We start from the raw sequence: 20,211 nt of genomic DNA on the forward strand, positions 1-20,211 counted from the left end.
GGATGGATCTTTTTATATTCAGGGTCGCTTGGGCCAATACTATAAAGTTAGATTACTATAAGTTAAAATTTAACATTTCTATCGGTCAGAAATTTGGTTATTCTTTGTGCAACATTTGACATTTACATAACACATTTTCTTGTGTCAATAAAAATCCTACACATTTCCTGTTGTCGTTTTTCTATTGGATGGTGAAGAATATAAACCGAGCTGGCGCCTGTCGAGGAGCAGGGCTTAAGTTGATGCCGAGCAGGAGGCTGAAAAGGGGAGGGAGATTAGAGAGAAGTGTGAGCACAAAGACAAAGATGTGGCATAAAGATAGAGGAGGAGAGAATGAAAGAGACCGGGAGAGACGATGAAGGAGGAATCCGCAGAAACAGAAGGGGAAATTAAGGAAAGCATGCAGGAAAAACAGATACCAGCGAAGCACTTTGGTATCGTCGGCAGTGAGTGTTGACTCAACGTGACTGCGTGTGATAACACTCTGCAGGAGTGAACAGCTGCAGTGTCACATCACATCCTGGCTAGCAGCAGCTATTATCAGAACACTCATCACAGCTTGGAATAATACAAAAGCAACAAAAATACATATCGAGCCGCATGACAACTTACTATTACATAAAGTCTATCTGCACAAGCTTGATGGCTGTGATGTACCAATAATGACTTGCCATTATAATAAATTAACTCGATGGATAACTGGGAAATTATCAATTTACCAAAATTTACCTAAATTTACCAAAAAAATAAACTATTACTTATAGTATAAAATACTGTATAGATGCGGACCTACATATCCGGAAGTCCTCGTGAGCGCTTGGGGTTGGACTAAATTAAACAGACTGTTCAGAAGCAGACGGTCAGAGGCAGGCAGTCCATGGAAATACTGCAGAAAGAGGTGCAGAATCTGGAAGATCTAGAAAGCTTTCTCTATAGCTGCTCTATAGGAGTTCACAACTCGATACAAAGTGCCGGAAATTAGCACATTAGGTCCTCTTTAGTATTTACATTAAATATTAAAGAAGGTATGTTTTTCCATAATAGTCACAGCAATGATTAATTGGGTTGCTTAAACAAAGACAATAAGCATAAAGGCTAAACAAACAAGACAGAGGCTCCAAACTTCACATTCAAATGCAAAATGCATGTAATCTATTTTCTATGCCGCTTATTCTCATTAGGGTTGCGGGGGTGTGCTGGAGCCTATAACAGCTGTCTTTGGGCGAGACACCCTGGACTGGTCGCCAGCCAATCACAGGGCACATATAGACAAACAACCATTCACACTCACATTCATACCTATGGACAATTTGGAGTCGCCAATTAACCTAGCATGTTTTTGGAATGTGGGAGGAAACCGGAGTACCCGGAGAAAACCCACTCATGCATGGGATGAACATGCAAACTCCACACAGAGATGACCAAGTGGTCCCGATCTCCTGACTGTGTGGCCAACATGCTAACCACTCGACCACAGTGCGGCCCTAAATGCACAATCTACCTGTAACAAAAGTGAAATTATCATCAAGACCACGGCCATGTGGAAGGTGAGGGTGTGAGATTACCTGACACTATAGGGAACGTTTCTGCATATACTGTACAAGTATCGGTCGATATCAGTTTTAAATGAAGTGACTTAAGCCAATATTAAGTTGTGCCTTGTGATTTTGTATGATATGATTATCCTCTTACATTGCATTATAGCACATCTGCAGGGAATCAAGTTGTTAAGCATGCTAAATGTATCCTATTCAATCAAGATGTGTATCAGTGTAAGTGTCACATCAGTCTCGGCAGTCGAGATTCACATTCCCAGTGTCCATCCGATGTCGTTGCAGTAGAGTGTGAATCAGGTCAGCGCTTACAGGAGAAAAGCGTGAGTGAAGAGTGCTAGTGAAGGTGCCACTCAGTGGGTGTCAGTCTCAGCGTAGATAATGACCAGCCGGCTCCATGTGTCAGTCAGACTCAGCAGCTGTCACAAACACATTCCACTTGCAGCACTCCATCGTTAACATGCGCCTCCCAGACTGGCAGATGCACACAAATGAATGTACTGTACAGTTGTCCCTCGCCACTTCGCCGTTCTAACATCGTACCCTCACATTTTTTTTTATTTCATTCATTCATTCATTCATTCCTTAATGATCGCTGCTTTGTATGATCGCTGTAGTCTACACTGGCCAGCAGGTGTCACTATTAACACATGCACCAGACTTAGTCGCCAGAACAACAGGGTTTTATTGCAGGGTTTTATTGCAGAACTCATCAAAATTATAATAACACCGGTTACTCCTGTGGCCGTACTCCAGCTAAAATTCAACGTGTGTTTATGTGTTAAATGGCTTACTTTCTCTGATTATATGTACTACGTATATTGGGTGATGTTGTGTAAAGGTGACTATGAAGTGTGTTACAGCTTATAGAAACATACATAGAAGGGGCTGGAGCTGGTCATCGGTTTGAGCACAGACCTAAAACCTTGCTTTTTAATGCACAAGAATAGACACACACAAATAGACACACATAGACAAACAACCATTCACACTCACATTCATACCTATGGACAATCTGGAGTCGCCAATTAACCTAGCATGTTTTTGGAATGTGGGAGGAAACCGGAGTACCCGGAGAAAACCCACGCATGCACGGGGAGAACATGCAAACTCCACACAGAGATGGCCGAGGGTGGAATTGAACCCTGGTCTCCTAGCTGTGAGGTCTGGCGCTAACCACTAGACCGCCGTGCCGCCCTCTGTCAAATTAAATAATCCAAAAATTGTTAACTATAATGATGAAAATTGTAATATTAATGATGATTATAATGATGGTAATAATAATAAAGATTATAATGATAATGATAATAACAATAATAATATTACAATGATAATATTAACAGGGGAAAACAAGACAGTGGCATGAACATGATTATATCTTGCAAAAATGGGTAGGCATTTAGTATAAGCTTTAAGCCTACTCCTTTTGGGCGTGTGATCAGATAGCTGAATACAAATGTAAATAATGGAAAGTTATATTTTGATTGATGTACGAAATGCACTGTAATGCTTCATATATTTGCCCAAATAAAAAAAAAAAAGAAAAAGAAATCCCGATCGGTGGAAGTGGGATTACTGCAGATGCAATGGTAGGTTGAACATACAGAAAAGGTTAAAATACGGTACACCACCATGGGATGATGTCCAAGAAGCTTTAAAAAGAAACACTGGATTGTAATTTATTATTGGAGAAAAATATAAGGCTTTGGGGAAAAAAAATCATCAATGACCAGAAAAGGATTTTAATCACCATCACCACCCACACGCAATTAAATCTTATGAATTTGTTTCCACCGTAAAAGGGAATAATGGTGCTCCATTTTATTACGTACATACACGATGATGCTTGGGATGCCAGAAGTACATGCAGCAGAAATTGTGTCAACAGTCAAATAATAATCATAGCAAATACAGTATGAAGATGAGACAAAAATTCTGTGTCACGTTTGTGGTGCTCCATCTATTTCTCTGCACATGAGCCTCAACGATTTGACGACTGTGTAATAAATGAAAACAAGTGGCCATATCCACCACCACCACCCCCTTCCATGCAATTAGAGCTAACTCAACCTTTGTGCCCATTTGGGATTAAATACCCAAAGCCAGCTTTCTCTGCGTTTACGGTCCTCAGCCTGATGCAAAGCCATGAAAACCACCACATTATGACAGCCCAAACACCCCCGCGCCCTGCAAGCATCTCTTATCTTTATATCTTTTATCTGACACTGTTTTTTAAATCATATCTCTATTCCAAAAATGTAATAAAAAAAAAAAACATGAAATGATGCTCATGGCCAGTAGTTGCAGAATAAATTGTCAACCTAATGAGTGTTCACTTTCAAACCCTGATGACATGGACTAGTTGAAATTGCGGTCTGCCATATGGAGACGCCGCTGTGTTCATTTCACAGCATTAGGGGAAGAGCTGCTGCCCATATGGGTATCGCTTGATATCAGTATAAGTCATGAAAAGCCGGGCAGCCGAGTGAAAGGTGAGCGTTGAAGCTGCCGAGATCTATTGACATGCTGCTTGTGAATATTCATTCAGGTCAGTGTATTCTCGGGGCATTTAAAACCATCACAATTGGACTCTTTCAGGCTGTGGGTTTTACACTTGCACACATATTACCGCCGCAGAAAAGGTTGAAGAAGAGTTATGCACTGTTTATAAAGTGTTTACGCAATTGGCATGCAATTTGTGCCACCCTCCCACACGACTTATTTACACCAAAGTCCTGCATTGTTTGTGTCTTTTGTACAAAGTGTGCAGGACACGCATTGGTCCCACATCGCATAGCATTATTTGGTCCCGATTTGTCCTGCGTGATGACACTTAACAGCAGGCATCACCCCTAGCTTCATTAATTCCTCTATTTGCAAGGGACCTACAAGATCCAGAGAAGAAGCTCTCATTGCAGAAAAAAAGCTAAGTCTATATTATCTTACAGTGGCAGAAAGAGCAGGAAAAAGGCAGAAACTACAAAAAAGAAGGCATGGACAACTGTGGGAGAGGGAATTGCTGGCTGGATGACATTACTTTATTAACAGAAATTCACAAGGAAAATCCCAGAGGTTAGGGAAATTACTTAAGAATTCCTCCCAACTTACCCCAAGAGGTGTTAACCCATCCATGCGAATGAGACACGCTTTGACAGGCAGTTTGCACATACAGTGGTGTGAAAAACTGTTTGCCCCCCCCTCCTGATATGTTTTTTTTCCCACGTTTGTCACATTTAAAGGTATAGTTTAGATTTTTTTTACATGAATTTGTATGACATTCCCATAAGCAGTGAAGTTCGTCAACAGCGACTCACTCCCCACTTCGCATCCTGAGCTGAGTTCTGGTCAGATTTCGGGAAAAATTAGACCTCACAAATCGCACAGCCTACAGAGAACATACTAATTCCTTATTTCTAAAATCACAAATACTTAAACTTGCTCATATAGTTAATTTTCAAACAACTAAAATAATGTGTAAGGCTAAAAATAACCAATTACCTAAAAATGTCATCCAATACTTCTCTACAAGAGAGGAGAAATATGATTTCAGGGAAGAACTACATTTGAAACACTTCTATGCTAGGACTACGTTAAAAAGCCATAGCTTTTCAGTATGTGGAATCAAACTATGGAATGGATTGAGTAAGGACCTCAAACAATGCACAACGATGAGCCAATTTAAGAAACAATACAAGCAGTTGATGTTTGCTAAATACAAGGATGATGAGTCATGATGTGCTATATATATCACTATATTGACACTTACTATGGTACCCATTATGTCATTGTATGGTCATATCACCTCATACTTCGGTACAAGGTGCATTATTTAAAAAAAAAAAAAAAAAAAACTTAAACTGTATTATGGAAAGCAGGAAGTGAACAAATGTAACAGTTACTGATTGTAAAAGTACCAGATGGAGGGGTAGGATTTAATAAGCTTTGCTTCTTCCTACTCCTTTTGGACATGTGGAACTGTGAACTGATTATGTGATGCACTCAATTGTAATCTGATGCATGTTCAAATGAAATAAAACCATTACCATTACTTTATTTGCCGTTGTATCACTTTGAACTCCCGCCTGTCCATTGTTGTGTGTTTCAGTGTTTAGATGCGCGGATCGTGATCACTGCAACGCAAGAGCTAGAGTGGTTTAAAACATACATACCTGTAATTATCCGGGCTGTGACAACAAGGAATTGTCACCCTATAAATTCCATGGTTTTCCTGTCACGGACAACTTTGGCTGCGTGCCATTGGCTATAATGTGGGAGGGAACCAGAAGTGGCTGCGGTGCAGCTTTGCCTTGCATTCGGGTCGATATGGTATTTAAAAATGCAGACAAGTAACACAAAAAAAGGCAAAAAGTAGTGCAAGATGTATTGTTTTGATTGCAATTTGTTAGTTTGTTAACATAATAATGCCAAAAACCTATGCCCATGAATCGGATCAGTTGGCCCATATGAATCCATTACATTCTGGCTCAAAGTAAAGATAAAGAAAAGGAAATGCATTTTCACTTTTCATCGTCCAAGTACCCTTGAATTGTCCAGCCAGAGGAGCTGTACCACCATGACGATTGGAGTACAACCATATGGCCTCTTGATTGCTGTGGAAAAGAGTCATTAATACATGAAAGCTAGTGGAGACCTTACACTCAATGTTCAGTACAATATTACCGCTTAGTTCATTCAGGTAAAGGCCTGAAGTCAGATTCTCTTAGTGTTCTATTTCTTTACCTCATGACCTTTGCAGAGTTGTTTGTAGGAGAGCTCAGACGGGAAAGTCGGGAAGCCATGAGCCTGACTGACAAGTCTCATAACTCACTCGGCCACTAGTGGTCCTTAAACTTGACTATAAAGAATATTTATTGTGTGTGAGAAGGCTCAGTAATCAATACACATTTGTCTCAGTCTAATTGGCAATCAAGAGTGATCAAACCGACCGCTGCCATTTTGGTGTCCAAAAAGCTTAACATGGTTTCCACATGCAGCCTAGTTAATTAGATTAACTAGCTAATTGGGATTCATGTGCTGGAATGTTAAAAGGCCAGGGGATGGCAGGAGAAGCTTTCTGACAACGTGCTGTAACCTAGTGCAACGCTGCCACGGTCCCTGTGATCTCCCAAATTAGTCAAGCGGTCCACGCGCGGCACGCCCGCTGATGAAGTGGTCGGGTAATGGGGGGAGATGGAGAAGAGAGGGTTGATTTTAGAGTTGTGTTTGAGACGTTCAAATTGAGAAATGTATCAGGTAAGAATGTGAAAAGAGAATGGATATGGAATACTGATGGTGGGATAACATCCATGAAGAGAAAACACTGCAGAGATGGAATAAGGACAAAGATGGATAAAGGATATAAAGCTCATACGGTGTTTTGTACCTTTGGTATTTGTGTGTGTGTGTGTGTGTGTGGCGTCATGGCAGCAGTCAGACAAACTCCCTCCTGTTTTACTCTCAAGAAACAGCACTGACATGAAATATTTAGATACACAAAGCTGCAAATTATACTACTGTTTGCGCTTCTGTTGGGATGCGGTGTGAAAAAAATCCCAAAACAAAACAAGTTAGTGATTATATCCAAAAAAAATGCCACTGTTTGACGGGTGCAAACCTGTCTTTTTAATAATTTAAATATATTTGGGGGCGGCACGGCGGTCTAGTGGTTAGCGTGCAGACCTCACAGCTAGGAGACCAGGGATCAATTCCACCCTCGGCCATCTCTGTGTGGAGTTTGCATGTTCTCCCCGTGCATGCGTGGGTTTTCTCCGGGTACTCCGGTTTCCTCCCACATTCCAAAAACATGCTAGGTTAATTGGTGACTCCAAATTGTCCATAGGTATGAATGTGAGTGTGAATGGTTGTTGTGATTAGCCATCCAACTGTGCCTCTATATTCTTATTCTTGACATATTCTTGTCACAAGAGTACGAAGAAGATAACCCCAGTAAAACAAAAACAAAAAAAATGCTGATGGTGTTGTTGCAGTCTTGCTTAATTACAACCATAAATGTTCTAATTATAGCCAGGCTGTTCTATTTACCTTAACATCATTACTTGGAAGCAGGTGATAATCGGGGATTGAAAATTGTTGAATGTCATTAATAACAACTTTCAAGTAACAATAATTTGGAGTATAATGAAAAAATTTTTGGCGGCACGGTGGTCAAGTGGTTAGCGCGCACACAGCTAGGAGACCAGGGTTCAATTCCACCCTCGGCCATCTCTGTGTGGAGTTTGCATGTTTTCCCTGTGCATGCGTGGGTTTTCTCTAGGTACTCCGGTTTCCTCCCACATTCCAAAAACATGCTAGGTTAATTGGTGACTCCAAATTGTCCATAGGTATGAATGGTATGAGTGTGAATGGTTGTTTGTCTATATGTGCCCTGTGATTGGCTGGCGACCAGTCCAGGGTGTACCCCGCCTCGTGCCCGAAGACAGCACCCCCCGCGACCCTCGTGAGGAAAAAGCGGTAGAAAATGAATGAATGAAAATATATTTGTATACAGATACAGATGTCGGTATATACTTAAAATCAGGTGGCGAGCTACTTGTAGCTCCAAAGCTTCTAGTTGGAGATTCCTTTCAACTGACGACAGATACATTCATTCATTCATTTTCTACCGCTTTTTCCTCACGAGGGTCGCGGGGGTGCTGGAGCCTATCCCAGCTGTCTTCGGGCGAGAGGCGGGGTACACCCTGGACTGGTCGCCAGCCAATCACAGGGCATATATAGACAAACAACCATTCACACTCACATTCATACCTAATGGACAATTTGGAGTCGCCAATTAACCTAGCATGTTTTTGGAATGTGGGAGGAAACCGGAGTACCCGGAGAAAACCCACGCATGCACGGGGAGACGACAGATACAGACAATAGAAAATCATCTTTCACGTCTCATTAAAATGATCAATATAAAGTTTGGATCAATAAGTGCAGATGCATTACTCACAACAGTGTTGTCATTTGCAGCATCAATCATTTTATTTAGATTCGTGGAGCATCTTTGTCGCATTGACATTGCACAAATGGAGCAGACTAACCCGTCTGGGTGACGTCTGAGATGGATGACAAACATCTCCAGTGCTACTGATGTGCTCTGCTGACTATTATGATTCATTTTCTTGACTGAAAGTGAAAGGAGGTCTCAAACACGCGGCCCGTGGGCCAAATGTGGCCCGCAGGACGCTAGTTTGAGGCCCCCGCCTTGATATGAAAGTTTAATGTTAGTGCGGCCCGCGCAAGTTTGATATGGATGCTGTATGGTATCATGTACCCAGAAAAAATTATTACGTTTGATTAATGTTCATGTTAAAGGTTAAATAACTGTTAATAGTTATCCTCCCTATCAGTGTGGAAGTGGTAAGTTTTTGGCTATTTAAGTTTAAAGGAAATAACTTGAAGGCTACCGTTTAGGTCGCTAGCTCTCTAGTTTGCGAGTTAGCATGTGTCTCAAGACCCTGCAGTTGCGCAATATGTTGTAAATATAAAGAGTATAAATGTGACTATAGTCGTGTTTTGTCATGTCTACAGGGCTCTAATAATGCTTTGTTAATTTTAATCTAAAAAAATAATTTATCTACCCACCAACTATATGTGGTTTCTTAAGTTTTTATTATTTGCCGTTTTAACATTATTATTATATTTATTTATTTATTATTGATTGATTGATTTTCTTTATTCTTGATTTGTTTATTTATTTTTCATCTTATTTTGTGTAGAAAAATAAAAAGTAAGATATTTGAGAACAGTGGAATGTTTTATCAGAGCTTTTCTATAGAAAATTGGAACTAAAGCGAAGTTTTTTAAATTTTTTCATTTTTAATAAATGCGTTTTTAGGGGGGGGGGGTTTGGAAAACGTGATGCGGCCCAGTCTCACCCAAACCCAAGCTCCAGTGGCCCCCAAGTAAATTGAGTTTGAGACCCCTGATGTAGAGGAATTGGGGTAGCCAAAGGAGTTGCAAGTATGTAAGGCTGTCGTACGTTTCACTCACTGGCGACATACGTGTATGGGCATCGTATGAGGCTCGGGCAGCGCACTCATTTTGATTTCAAAATGCATGGCTTCCTACGGCACCTCTAGTTATCATGACCGGGAGAACCGGAATGTAGAGCGGGAAGAACCGGGCGTCATGGCCAGGTCAGGTGCATTAATGTGAGATGCTCATGGATGTTGGGAGAGCTAAAGTGTACAGCTGGAGGACTTGCTCATTGCGGGAGGATCCACTGCCGTGGCCAGGCAATATACACATTTAAAATTGCCACACACGCAGGGGTCACAGGGGTTTCCTCTGCCTTGCCCTTGCGACCCGGCTGCGTGCGAGGCTTTCCTGCGTGCATGCAGAAATCTCAGTCATATTTTTTCATTGTACTTTTCTTAAAGTCTCATTCTTATGGACCCAATCTTGTGTGTCATGACACACCGAGTAGATAATTTAATAATAATTTTTCCATCATCAAATGCTGGTGTTTTGTTTGGTGTACATGTTCAGCATGGCACAACTCTGGAAAATATGAAATATGAAAACCACACCAGCACATTAAACAGAGAATTCAGAGAATCTCCAATTGCCCCTGTCGGGGTTTTATGTTGATCATCCATGAGTGAAACCGATACTGGTCAAATACATTAATTAGAACATTTTCAATTTATAATGAGTGCTATTGGCCAAGGGTGCCGTAGGGGAAAAAGTCACCCCCCCCCAAAAAACAGTATTCATTCATTTCCTCACGAGGGTCGCAGGGGTGCTGGAGCCAGCTGTCATCGGGCGAGAGGCGGGGTACACCGAGGACTGGTCGCCAGCCAATCACAGGACACATATAGACAAACCACCATTCACACTCACATTCATACCTATGGACAATTTGGAGTCACCAATTAACCTAGCATGTTTTTGGAATGTGGGAGGAAACCGGAGTACCCGGAGAAAACCCACGCATGCACGGGGAGAACATGCAAACTCCACACAGAGATGGCCGAGGGTGGAATTGAACCCTGGTCTCCTAGCTGTGAGGTCTGCGCGCTAACCACTAGACCACCGTGCCGCCTACAGTATTAGACATTACTAATAAAATGAATAATAACTTAATGAAAGGTCTGAATTCCTCCTGTTATTGGCTGCAAAAACATATTTCACTTTTTCAAGAAACCCATGAAGGAGACCTTGGATGTAAGAGTATGTTTGTGGAACTCTAGCAAGACTTCCAGGTAGCTCATAGTTGAGCTCCAGGTGAGAGAGCAGTCTATGAAACCCACCACTGAGAAAGGCTGCTAATCTCTTCCGATGGATTGAATAATTTGGGTTATTTGCTTACGCTTCGGACTGTCACACACACACACACGGGCAAGTTGTTTAATCTGCGTTTTGGCAGATGTTTACACCATGAGCCTCAAAAACTCACCATTGTTTCAAATGCCGTATTAAATTAAAGTTTTTTAACGCCCCGTAAAATAGTCTTTGTGGCATATGTTGGCAGGTAAGTTCCACATGGCAGTGTTTGTTTGTTTTTTTTTTATATCAGCCTGCGTAGTGTGAAGGAAAGAATAAGTCGAACGCTACCCAAGATGTTAGGACCCTACACTACACTACACGCAGGGATTGCTGTAAGCTGCCATAGTAGGATTCACATCAGCATTTAAAGAGCATTTATCGGTATCACATGCTTTTTCATGGAAATCGTCCTTAATCTAAAGCAATGTTTTAAAAGTAACAAACAATTGACTTAATGTTCCCATCCCTAAACATGACCAAGAAAACATAATCCAGATTGTGATGTGATTGTGAATAAATGATTTTTGTTGTCTGTGCAATGTATAACATAAGAAATGCAATGTAGCCTACATAAGTGGCTGTTGCCACATCATTAAAAGGCGGTGTGATTGACTTTGCGTGACATTTAATATTATATGTGCTTGGCAAAAGGGAATTTAATGACACCCTGTCCCTCCCTTTCACTCAGCTGCAGGCCTCTTACCACGTGGGAGCCACAGCTCTGAAGCTGATTCACCCAGCTTTTCCTATCGACCACCTGACAGACACTTTTTTTTTTACCCTGTGAGATTAGGATTTAACATGCGGCAACTGTAAGCCCTCCTGCATAATTAAAAATAACGGCAGCCATTGTTGGATGGGGAAATGAAACAATAATATAACACATAATGAATGTTGTGCAAAAGAAACTTTTTAAGGAAAGCGGTCTTTTTTATGAGAAAATGTTGTGCATCTTTGGCTATACCTTGTGTACTCTGAAAACAACCGCTGTAATCTCCCAAAACACAGGCAAAGAGCTATTATCATTCAACACCAGCATTGAACACACACACGCGCACACACAACAGAGGCTAGCACACAGCTTACGTCCCAACAATAGATCTAGAAGACCTCATTAGTCTCCATAGGTGGAGCTGAGCAAAGGCCCGGTCCGACGCTGTCACCATGTTCTGCCAATAGCAACGTAAGGTAGAGTGAGAATTAATGGCTAAATGGAAATGTGCAAATTGTTTACTGCAGATTGGGCCTACCTGCATCTGTCACTGATGCACTCGCTCATTATAAATCACTGTTGGAGAGGAAAATAAAACTGGCGAGTGTTTTTTTTATTTGTGGCCGCGCTATTTCAACTGAGAATGTGTATTTGTGAAAATGCTATTTAAATATTGCAAAAGCACACATTTGCAGTCAATGTTTTCAAATGGAAATCTAATGGAAGGGCTGAAGAAGAACACAGAGGGCATTTTTTTTTGTACTAGAAGTGGAACCTCTAAGGTTATTTGCAGGACAGTAGTAGTGTCATTATTTTAACCTCTATTTGCTTCTTGATTTTTTTTAAACACCGTTATTTCAGGTTATTAAAAAGTGAAATATTGTAAGTAAAAGTTATTGTGTGAATGAATCAGTAATAGATATGGGGAAGGGGTAGAATTAAATATAAACTCTGCTTCTTCCTACTCCTTTTCAGACATGTTGAATTATGCAAACGTAACCATCATGTAACTTGTCAGGCATGGCTGAAACAAATAAAGATCCCAAACTGTTCTTCTCCACATATGTAAATCTGTAAAGTAGTTGATGGAACTCCATATATATATATATATATATATATATATATATATATATATATATATATATATATATATATATATATATATATATATATATATATATATATATATATATATATATATATATATATATATATATATATATATATATATATATATATAAACATATACATATATATATATACACATATACATATATATATATATACACATATACATATATATATATACACATATACATATATATATATATACACATATACATATATATATATATACACATATACATACATATATATACACATATACATATATATATATATACACATATACATACATATATATACACATATACATATATATATATATACACATATACATACATATACATATATATATATATATATATATATATATATTTACACACGTATATAGTACACGTATATCTGTATATTTGTCTGTAAAATACATTTAGTCTGTACATCTAATTTTTACATTCATAATTACCGTATAATTTAGTCTGTAGGACGAGTGGTTAGCACTCAGGCCACACAGCTAGAAGACCCGGTTTGATTCCCCGCTCTGCCATCTCTGTGTGGAGTTTGCATGTTCTCCCCGTGCATGCGTGGGTTTTCTCCGGGTACTCCGGTTTCCTCCCACATTCCAAAAACATGCTAGGTTAATTGGCGACTCCAAATTATCCATAGGTATAAATGTGAGTGTGAATGGTTGTTTGTCTATATGTGCCCTGTGATTGGCTGGCGACCTCTTGCCAAAAGACAGAAGATTATTTCTTGATGATGCCCAAAACATTTGGGAAAGTAACTTTTGGTCTGCCAAAAAAAACATTTTTGGAAGGTGTGTCTCATTACTGCTGGCGTAAAAAAAAGAAACAACATACTAACAGTAAAATATGGTGGTGGTAGTTGCTCTCATATGAAGAAAGGAAAAAATTATGGAGGTTTTCATCATTTGTGTGCATTATATGAACCAATAAATGAGTTTAATGATTATGTTTTACATCTAAAGTGAGTTACATTGAGTGTAAGTGATGAGAACATCCACTTCATGTTTTTCTTTGTGTTTCTGTGTTAGACCACACATATATGCAAAAAAAAAAAAGATGTTATTGTGATGTAGTGTGGTAGAAAATGGGAGACATGTTTGTGTTTGAGTTATATGGTTCTGGAATTGTTTTCCACCACCACTGTTTTCAGGTCAGAATAAAGTTATTATAAATAATGAGACGCTGCGTGACACTGTGCCTACTTCTGCTGTCATAACAGAGGTGTGGATTGATGATGTTCATGCATTAATTGTGTTAAAAATGCTTACATCATTAATGTAGTAATTTAGTTATACACATTATTTTTCACAGCATTAATATGTAATCAAAAATTTATTAACAATTCCTATTCCCATCAACATATTCAACTATTAAATAGCATTACTGGTTGATTTTGTACACATGTAGTATAAATACTGTGTACAATGCACTTCTGGATTGGTTGCGAAACAACCTTTTGTGAGCTTGTACTAGTAATGACAAAAAAAAATGTAATCTTGAACCAGTTTGGAATAACCTCACCCACTCCAAAGTTTGCGAGAATTTGTGGGTTTGATGAAGAACCGCATTGTGGTACACAAACCTGAACAATATCTGGAGAAACATGGACAGTTCCCCTTTATAGCGATCTATTTTTGATCATATTGCCCATGTCTGACGTATTCATTCGTATTCGTTCATCTGATCAAAGTCTTAACGCTCCATCCCCCTGAATACGCAGAGGCATTTATTTTATTTTTTTTACTTTTTGCTGTTTTTTACCCCAGGCACTGCTTTTGTCAGACCAAGAACGAGTGCTTCCTTTCTTTTTCTCCCTGTAATTGCTTTCATACTGTAAGTCAAGAGAAATGTATAAGAAAGTGGTTGCCATGCCAACCGTGTCCACCGCACTCATCCGGCATTCTAGTATGTGGAGGGTGTGTTTGTGTGTATGGGAAAGACCTGAAGAAAGGTTGAACAAAGAAAAGCAAGTCAATTGTAATCACAGGGAAGTGTGTGTGTGTGTGTGTATGTGTGTGTGTGAAGCCCATCTGAGATATCTCAGCACGTCTTTACAACAGAGGGAAAATATTGTATTCATAACAATACACATGAAAACACTGCAGGTGGAATTCCCTCGTCTCTCGAACACACATAATACCTGATATTTCTAGCACTGTAACATTCTGTCTAAATGCTCCAAACTTAATTGCTAATAGAATTCATTTTCATATCTGTAATAAAATATGGGAAATATTCCATGAGCTGATACACATATGAAGTGAGTGTAATCTGAAAAAAAAATCCTTTGCGGTCACTGGTATTTATTTACACAGCAATCGACTCAACTGCACTATGGGAAATACAAAAAATGAACAACTGATTGCTGCCCTTTGTGACAGTGAATTAAGATGATTAGAAAAGGATCTGTAAATCTGAATCAAATACACTGGTACCTCGGTTAAAGTCCACTTCAGTTAAGGCATTTTTCAGTTAACATCTAAAATTTTGGCTTGTGTTTACTTGCTTGTTTAACATACAAAATACCGTCCGGTTTGTTTACGCCACCATCTTGGATCACGCACCGAAGACGAAATCTCACAATCTTGCATGTGATTGTGCAATGCATTATGAGCAGCGGCCACCATTTTTTTTAAGCAGAGTCATAAAGAGATGCATGATGTAACAGACACAAACACAAGGCGATGGACCGTACCGAGACAAATATAACGGCTTAAAGAAAAGACGTCTAGGTTGTCATTTCAGAGGTATGGCTCAGACGTGGCAGTGCACACACACTGTCAACCCGGCGGCGCATCAAAAATGACGTTTTACATCCATAACACTATTTTCTGGATCCAACAACAAACCATAAGCATTCAACTTACCATAACATGTGCATAGCAGGGAGTTGAAAATATCAATATCACTGCTGGTAGTGGTTGTTGGTTTAAATGGTAAGGTACATGTTTGTTTGATATTTAGTTATATAGTTATGTATATTTTTACAATTTTGGAAATCGTAGCAGAATCATGTCTTTATGAGTTAGAACTTTTGGAATTGATTATATTATATATTATATCAATTGGTTATACTGTCCAAAGCTACAAGTTTTATCTATTTAAACTCTGATTCCACCTTTTTAATATACAGATTAGTCTTCCTACCTTGGCTGCCATGACCATGGAGGATCCCCCTCTGATGCCCAGAATGGGGATGTGAGTCTGAGCGGAGATGAAGTCCAGAATCTGAGCGATGGCCTCCTGGTCTGTGTCATCACCAAAAACAACACCTTGCAGGGAGTTCCTTGTCATTTGTGCACAGATTTGACGGATGATACTCTTTGGATCGGTCTCGTTCATGGTGACCACCTCCACTTTTGGCGGGTAGGGGATATGCAGGAAGTCCTCTTTTTCAAGTCCCGCTCCCAGAGCCAATTCACTAGAGTTCCCTACCAAGATGACAGCAATACTGAGAGAGCTGATGAGTTTGGGGTTGATTGGCGGAAGCACTTGTGGTCCAGGAGAGTACTGCGGGGGGATGACAACGCCGCGCTGTGTGTTGCCTCCCCTCGGGCCACCTTGCCCTCCTGGGGAGCTTCCTGAACCTGTGCCTGGACCTCCAGCCCTGCGTGCCCCGCAAACAGGCTGCAGGAGCAATGAGATGACGAGGAAGGGCAGGAGCAGCCGCGGCCAGGGATTGGGGTGATGCGTTGACTGTTTTCGGGGTCGAACAGAGGAATGATGGGGGCAAGAGGAGGAGAGAAGACATTTGTCCTGAAGGCAGGAGGGAGATGGAAGGAGGCTGACAAGCATTGCGGAGTAGTGTAAATTCCGTCCCTGCAGGAAGAGAGATGAAAAACCGGATATTAATTCTTACAAGTGTGGGACTGTGACCCAACACAGTGGGGACTTTTTTGGGAATCTAAGCACAAGTAGATTTATATGACAAAAAAAAATGCATGGAAAAGGAATCAGGAGGCGCGAGTGTGCCTCCAAACATTCCAACTTTTACTTCTTCTACTCAAGCAACAAAACATTTCCTCCTACAACACTTCACTGCTGTCTAAAGTCAAGCGCAGACCTATTATTTTCTATTGTTGCTATTATTTACAGCTCCTTTATTCGCAGCCACACAAAGAGCAGCAGAGTGGAGCATAAAGGAGATGGAGGGAGGTGACAGACGTGGAGAAACACAATTAGTCACCACTTGATGGGAAAATGGTCTTCTGGGTGGCTGCATGTGTGTGAATATACACAGTTACTGTATTGGACTAGATGCCCTATAATGAGCAGAATAATGCTACCCTCAGAGGTTGTGCCATAGCGGGGAGCGACAGCTCAACTTATGTATTCATTTTTCTTCTTCAGACTACAATGTCGTTAAGACTGAATCAACAGCGCCTCTGCGGCTTTCAGGCAAGTAGTGCACACAGGAAAAGTAGGTTATGTGTTCATGACAGATTTACAAGCATTGCACAAAAAGTATTTATTTAATTTCCACACAACTTTCAACTTGATTTATTTCCACTTTTACTAAAATTGTGGTACATTTTACACTATTTATCACAGAATATTTATACAAGAGATAGGTATGTGTGAAGATGCTGATCTATTTAAGATTCTGTGCTCTGCGCTCAACTGTGAGTGCTGTTGTTATAATGCTCCAAATTATGCAAACCTTTTAGACGAGGCCTGAATGTAGGACTTATTCGTCCTCTTTGCGCACACAACACCTTTGTTCATCTTTTATTTATCAAACGCTCAACTTAAAACAAAAAAAAAACAAAAAAAATAGCAGCAAACTTGTGAGTAGAGTTGAAATCTGAGAGAAGAAAAAAATGGACGCAATGTGTGAAATAGGGGCAAGGTTACGAGAAGGCAAAACGAAAGAGGAGGAAAGACAAGGAGCTCCGCATGAAAAGAACATCTAAGAGGTCTAATTACCCGGGGTTTGTCACCCTTAATTGCAGGTGCACACGTTAATTGTAAACTAGTGAAATTCTCCATGAGGATGAACGAGCCCAGAGAAAGAAAGGCAGGGAAGGAAGAGGAGGAGGTGGAGGAGGAGGTGGAAGAGTGTGGGAGGAAAGCAGCAGAGAGCAGAGGAGAGAATAAATAGAGACATCCACAAAAGAGACGGAGGTGGAGGCAAGAAATGGCAAGAAGAAACCCAGAAGATGTATAAAGAGAGAGATGCAGAGGGGCCACAAAGCATCAGAAATATGGAAGAAAAGCGGACATGAATAGCAAGATGACGAAGAAGGAGAACAGAAGGCTAAAGCAGGATGCTTTCATTATTTAAATAATAAAGATTTGAGGTATCAGCATGCGGGAAAAAGGATGTTAAATATAAAGAGGGCAATTGAATACGCAGAGAGAGAACAGAAGAAAGAAACTAGCAGAAAAAAAAGTGTGACATAGCGACTGTTGCCCATTTGAATGTGTGTGTAACAGCCAGTGCTCCGTTGCCATAGTAACAATTCAAATGTATCACCACATATAACACGGTGATGGACAAGAAGATACACACATCTTGGGAGGTGCAACATCACAACGCGACAACTGACTTTGTTTTTTTTTTTATTTACAAGCAGCTAACACAAATACCCACAAAGGTAGGCTAATGCGCTACACTGCAGATCGAGATGAGCCGGATGCGCTGCCTTTTAGTGTACCTCACATTAAAAATGTATCTCCAAAAAAGCGCTACAGGCACGATGGAGACTGACAAGAGAGTCGGCGCTGCCAGGTCATTTGGACTAATCAGCACCATACAACATCTCCACTTGTCATAAAGGGCTTCTTAATTAATACCATCTAAATAGTGGGTGTCACAAAGCGGATCATTTCACTCACAGAAATCCAACCCTGCAGCAAAGGCTCGATGTTTGACGTACACTGTCAGCATTTATGCAGCAATTACACTCACATATGCAGCAGCGTTAAAAATAACTGGTGATGAGCGGTTGCACAAAAGCATCTTCATATGTGGATTATGCAATGGACGTGTTCACGCAGCGAACCCTGGTGCTCCTATGAAAACACACATGCATGATGAGCGCAGTGGTTCATATAGGAGGTCAAGCACTGTTTGGGTCCTTGACTTTAGAGCTCTCTCAATTCGCATTCGCAGCTTCTGTTTACACAATATACCAGTGATTTTCAACCACTGTGCCGCGGCACACTAGTGTACCTTGAGAAACCGTCAGGTGTGCCGTGAGGAATTATCCAATATCACTTTTTATAATTAACATTTATTAATCATCATTTGCAAATATTATGTCAATAGCCATTATGTCAATAGTATACATGGACCCAAATATTCCAATTGCATTTGGTTTATTTGCTCAAACGGAAAGAATTGAACTGGGATGGAATATTCCTTTAACTAATCCGATTGAGGTATCTTGTGCCCGTTCAAACGGAAAGTTGTCAGGGTGCGTTCTTCTTCCTGGTGTTTTTCTTCTTCTGTTGTTTATTGGCGGTTGGCAAGCAGCTTTCGTATGCATTAGCGTCATCTGTGAAACAGAATCTAAACCCTTCTATACTTTATTCACAAGTGCAGTTTTATTAAAAAAGAAAATATATATCTATATAAAACATGTCCTGAGTTTAATTATGAAATATTAGCAAGATTGAATTTGATCTTTTTTTGTTTAAATTTATCCCGGGTGAGTTCTTTCAGCGCATGCTCAGATATGACGTAACACGCAGATCCAGACGATCTTCAGTTTTAAAAATGGAGGCGAGCAATCGGCATTGGACGAAGCAGTTTGTTTTGGATTCAGACGAAAAACTGGCAATACGGAGTTATTCCAACAAGTGAAAGAATAACTTGGGGAAGCCGGTATCACGTGATGTTGATGTTTACGTTTTACTGGGCATGCCCTATTGACTATTCTGTTTGATTTTCACGGCGCATGTTGACGAGAGATTGGAATATTCCTTTCCATGGATACCATTGTTTCCCGAAAGGTCATTCGGAAAGAGAAAAACTCGTCAACGTGGCTACTGTCGTGTGTCTGTTTTGTAAAGACTGGCAGAGCAATGTAATATTGGTCCGTGTGGCAACCTTGTTCCTCCGATAGACTTATTGATGCACGTGTGAGGTCGTGGTGACGTTTTGTAACATTTTTGGTTAGTGGTGTGCCACGAGATTTTTCCAATGTAAAACACGTGCCGTGGCTCAAAAAAGGTTGAAAATCACTGCAATATACTATACAGAGATGCACTATATGTGCCCTTATTTGTACAAGTGCTACCAGGGTCACGCTCATGCAGCAGGCGCTAGAATCCATCAGTCATTTGGTTCCTAACATTTACAAATAGTATTGATTGGGAAGCCTGTCGAATGGCACAAAGCACCAACAAAATGAGGAGAGTGACTTGAACCGCTGCTCTCTCTCACACTGGCGGACCTCCAACCTACCGATACCAATTCTGCATGATCAATGGAGCAATGAACTGTGCTCCTTAATCGAATGCTACACATTCATGAATGCAGTACAACCTCAAAAGGTGGATTGCATGTGAAATTCGACAT

At 40.3% G+C, this 20,211-nt stretch overlaps 1 protein-coding gene across 7 annotated transcripts in view; it reads right to left on the reverse strand.

The window, feature by feature from the left end:
- Positions 1-20,211, reverse strand: part of grin2bb (glutamate receptor, ionotropic, N-methyl D-aspartate 2B, genome duplicate b) — a 95,079-nt gene that overhangs the window by 57,432 nt on the left and 17,436 nt on the right. For all 7 annotated transcript variants that reach the window (XM_058069447.1, XM_058069446.1, XM_058069451.1 and 4 more), the window contains one exon: positions 15,834-16,505. In XM_058069447.1, the coding sequence (XP_057925430.1) occupies positions 15,834-16,505 (672 nt within the window). The remainder of the gene's footprint in view (positions 1-15,833; positions 16,506-20,211) is intronic.

Source organism: Doryrhamphus excisus, chromosome 1 (genome assembly GCF_030265055.1).
Source record: "Doryrhamphus excisus isolate RoL2022-K1 chromosome 1, RoL_Dexc_1.0, whole genome shotgun sequence".
Classification (NCBI taxonomy): domain Eukaryota; kingdom Metazoa; phylum Chordata; class Actinopteri; order Syngnathiformes; family Syngnathidae; genus Doryrhamphus; species Doryrhamphus excisus.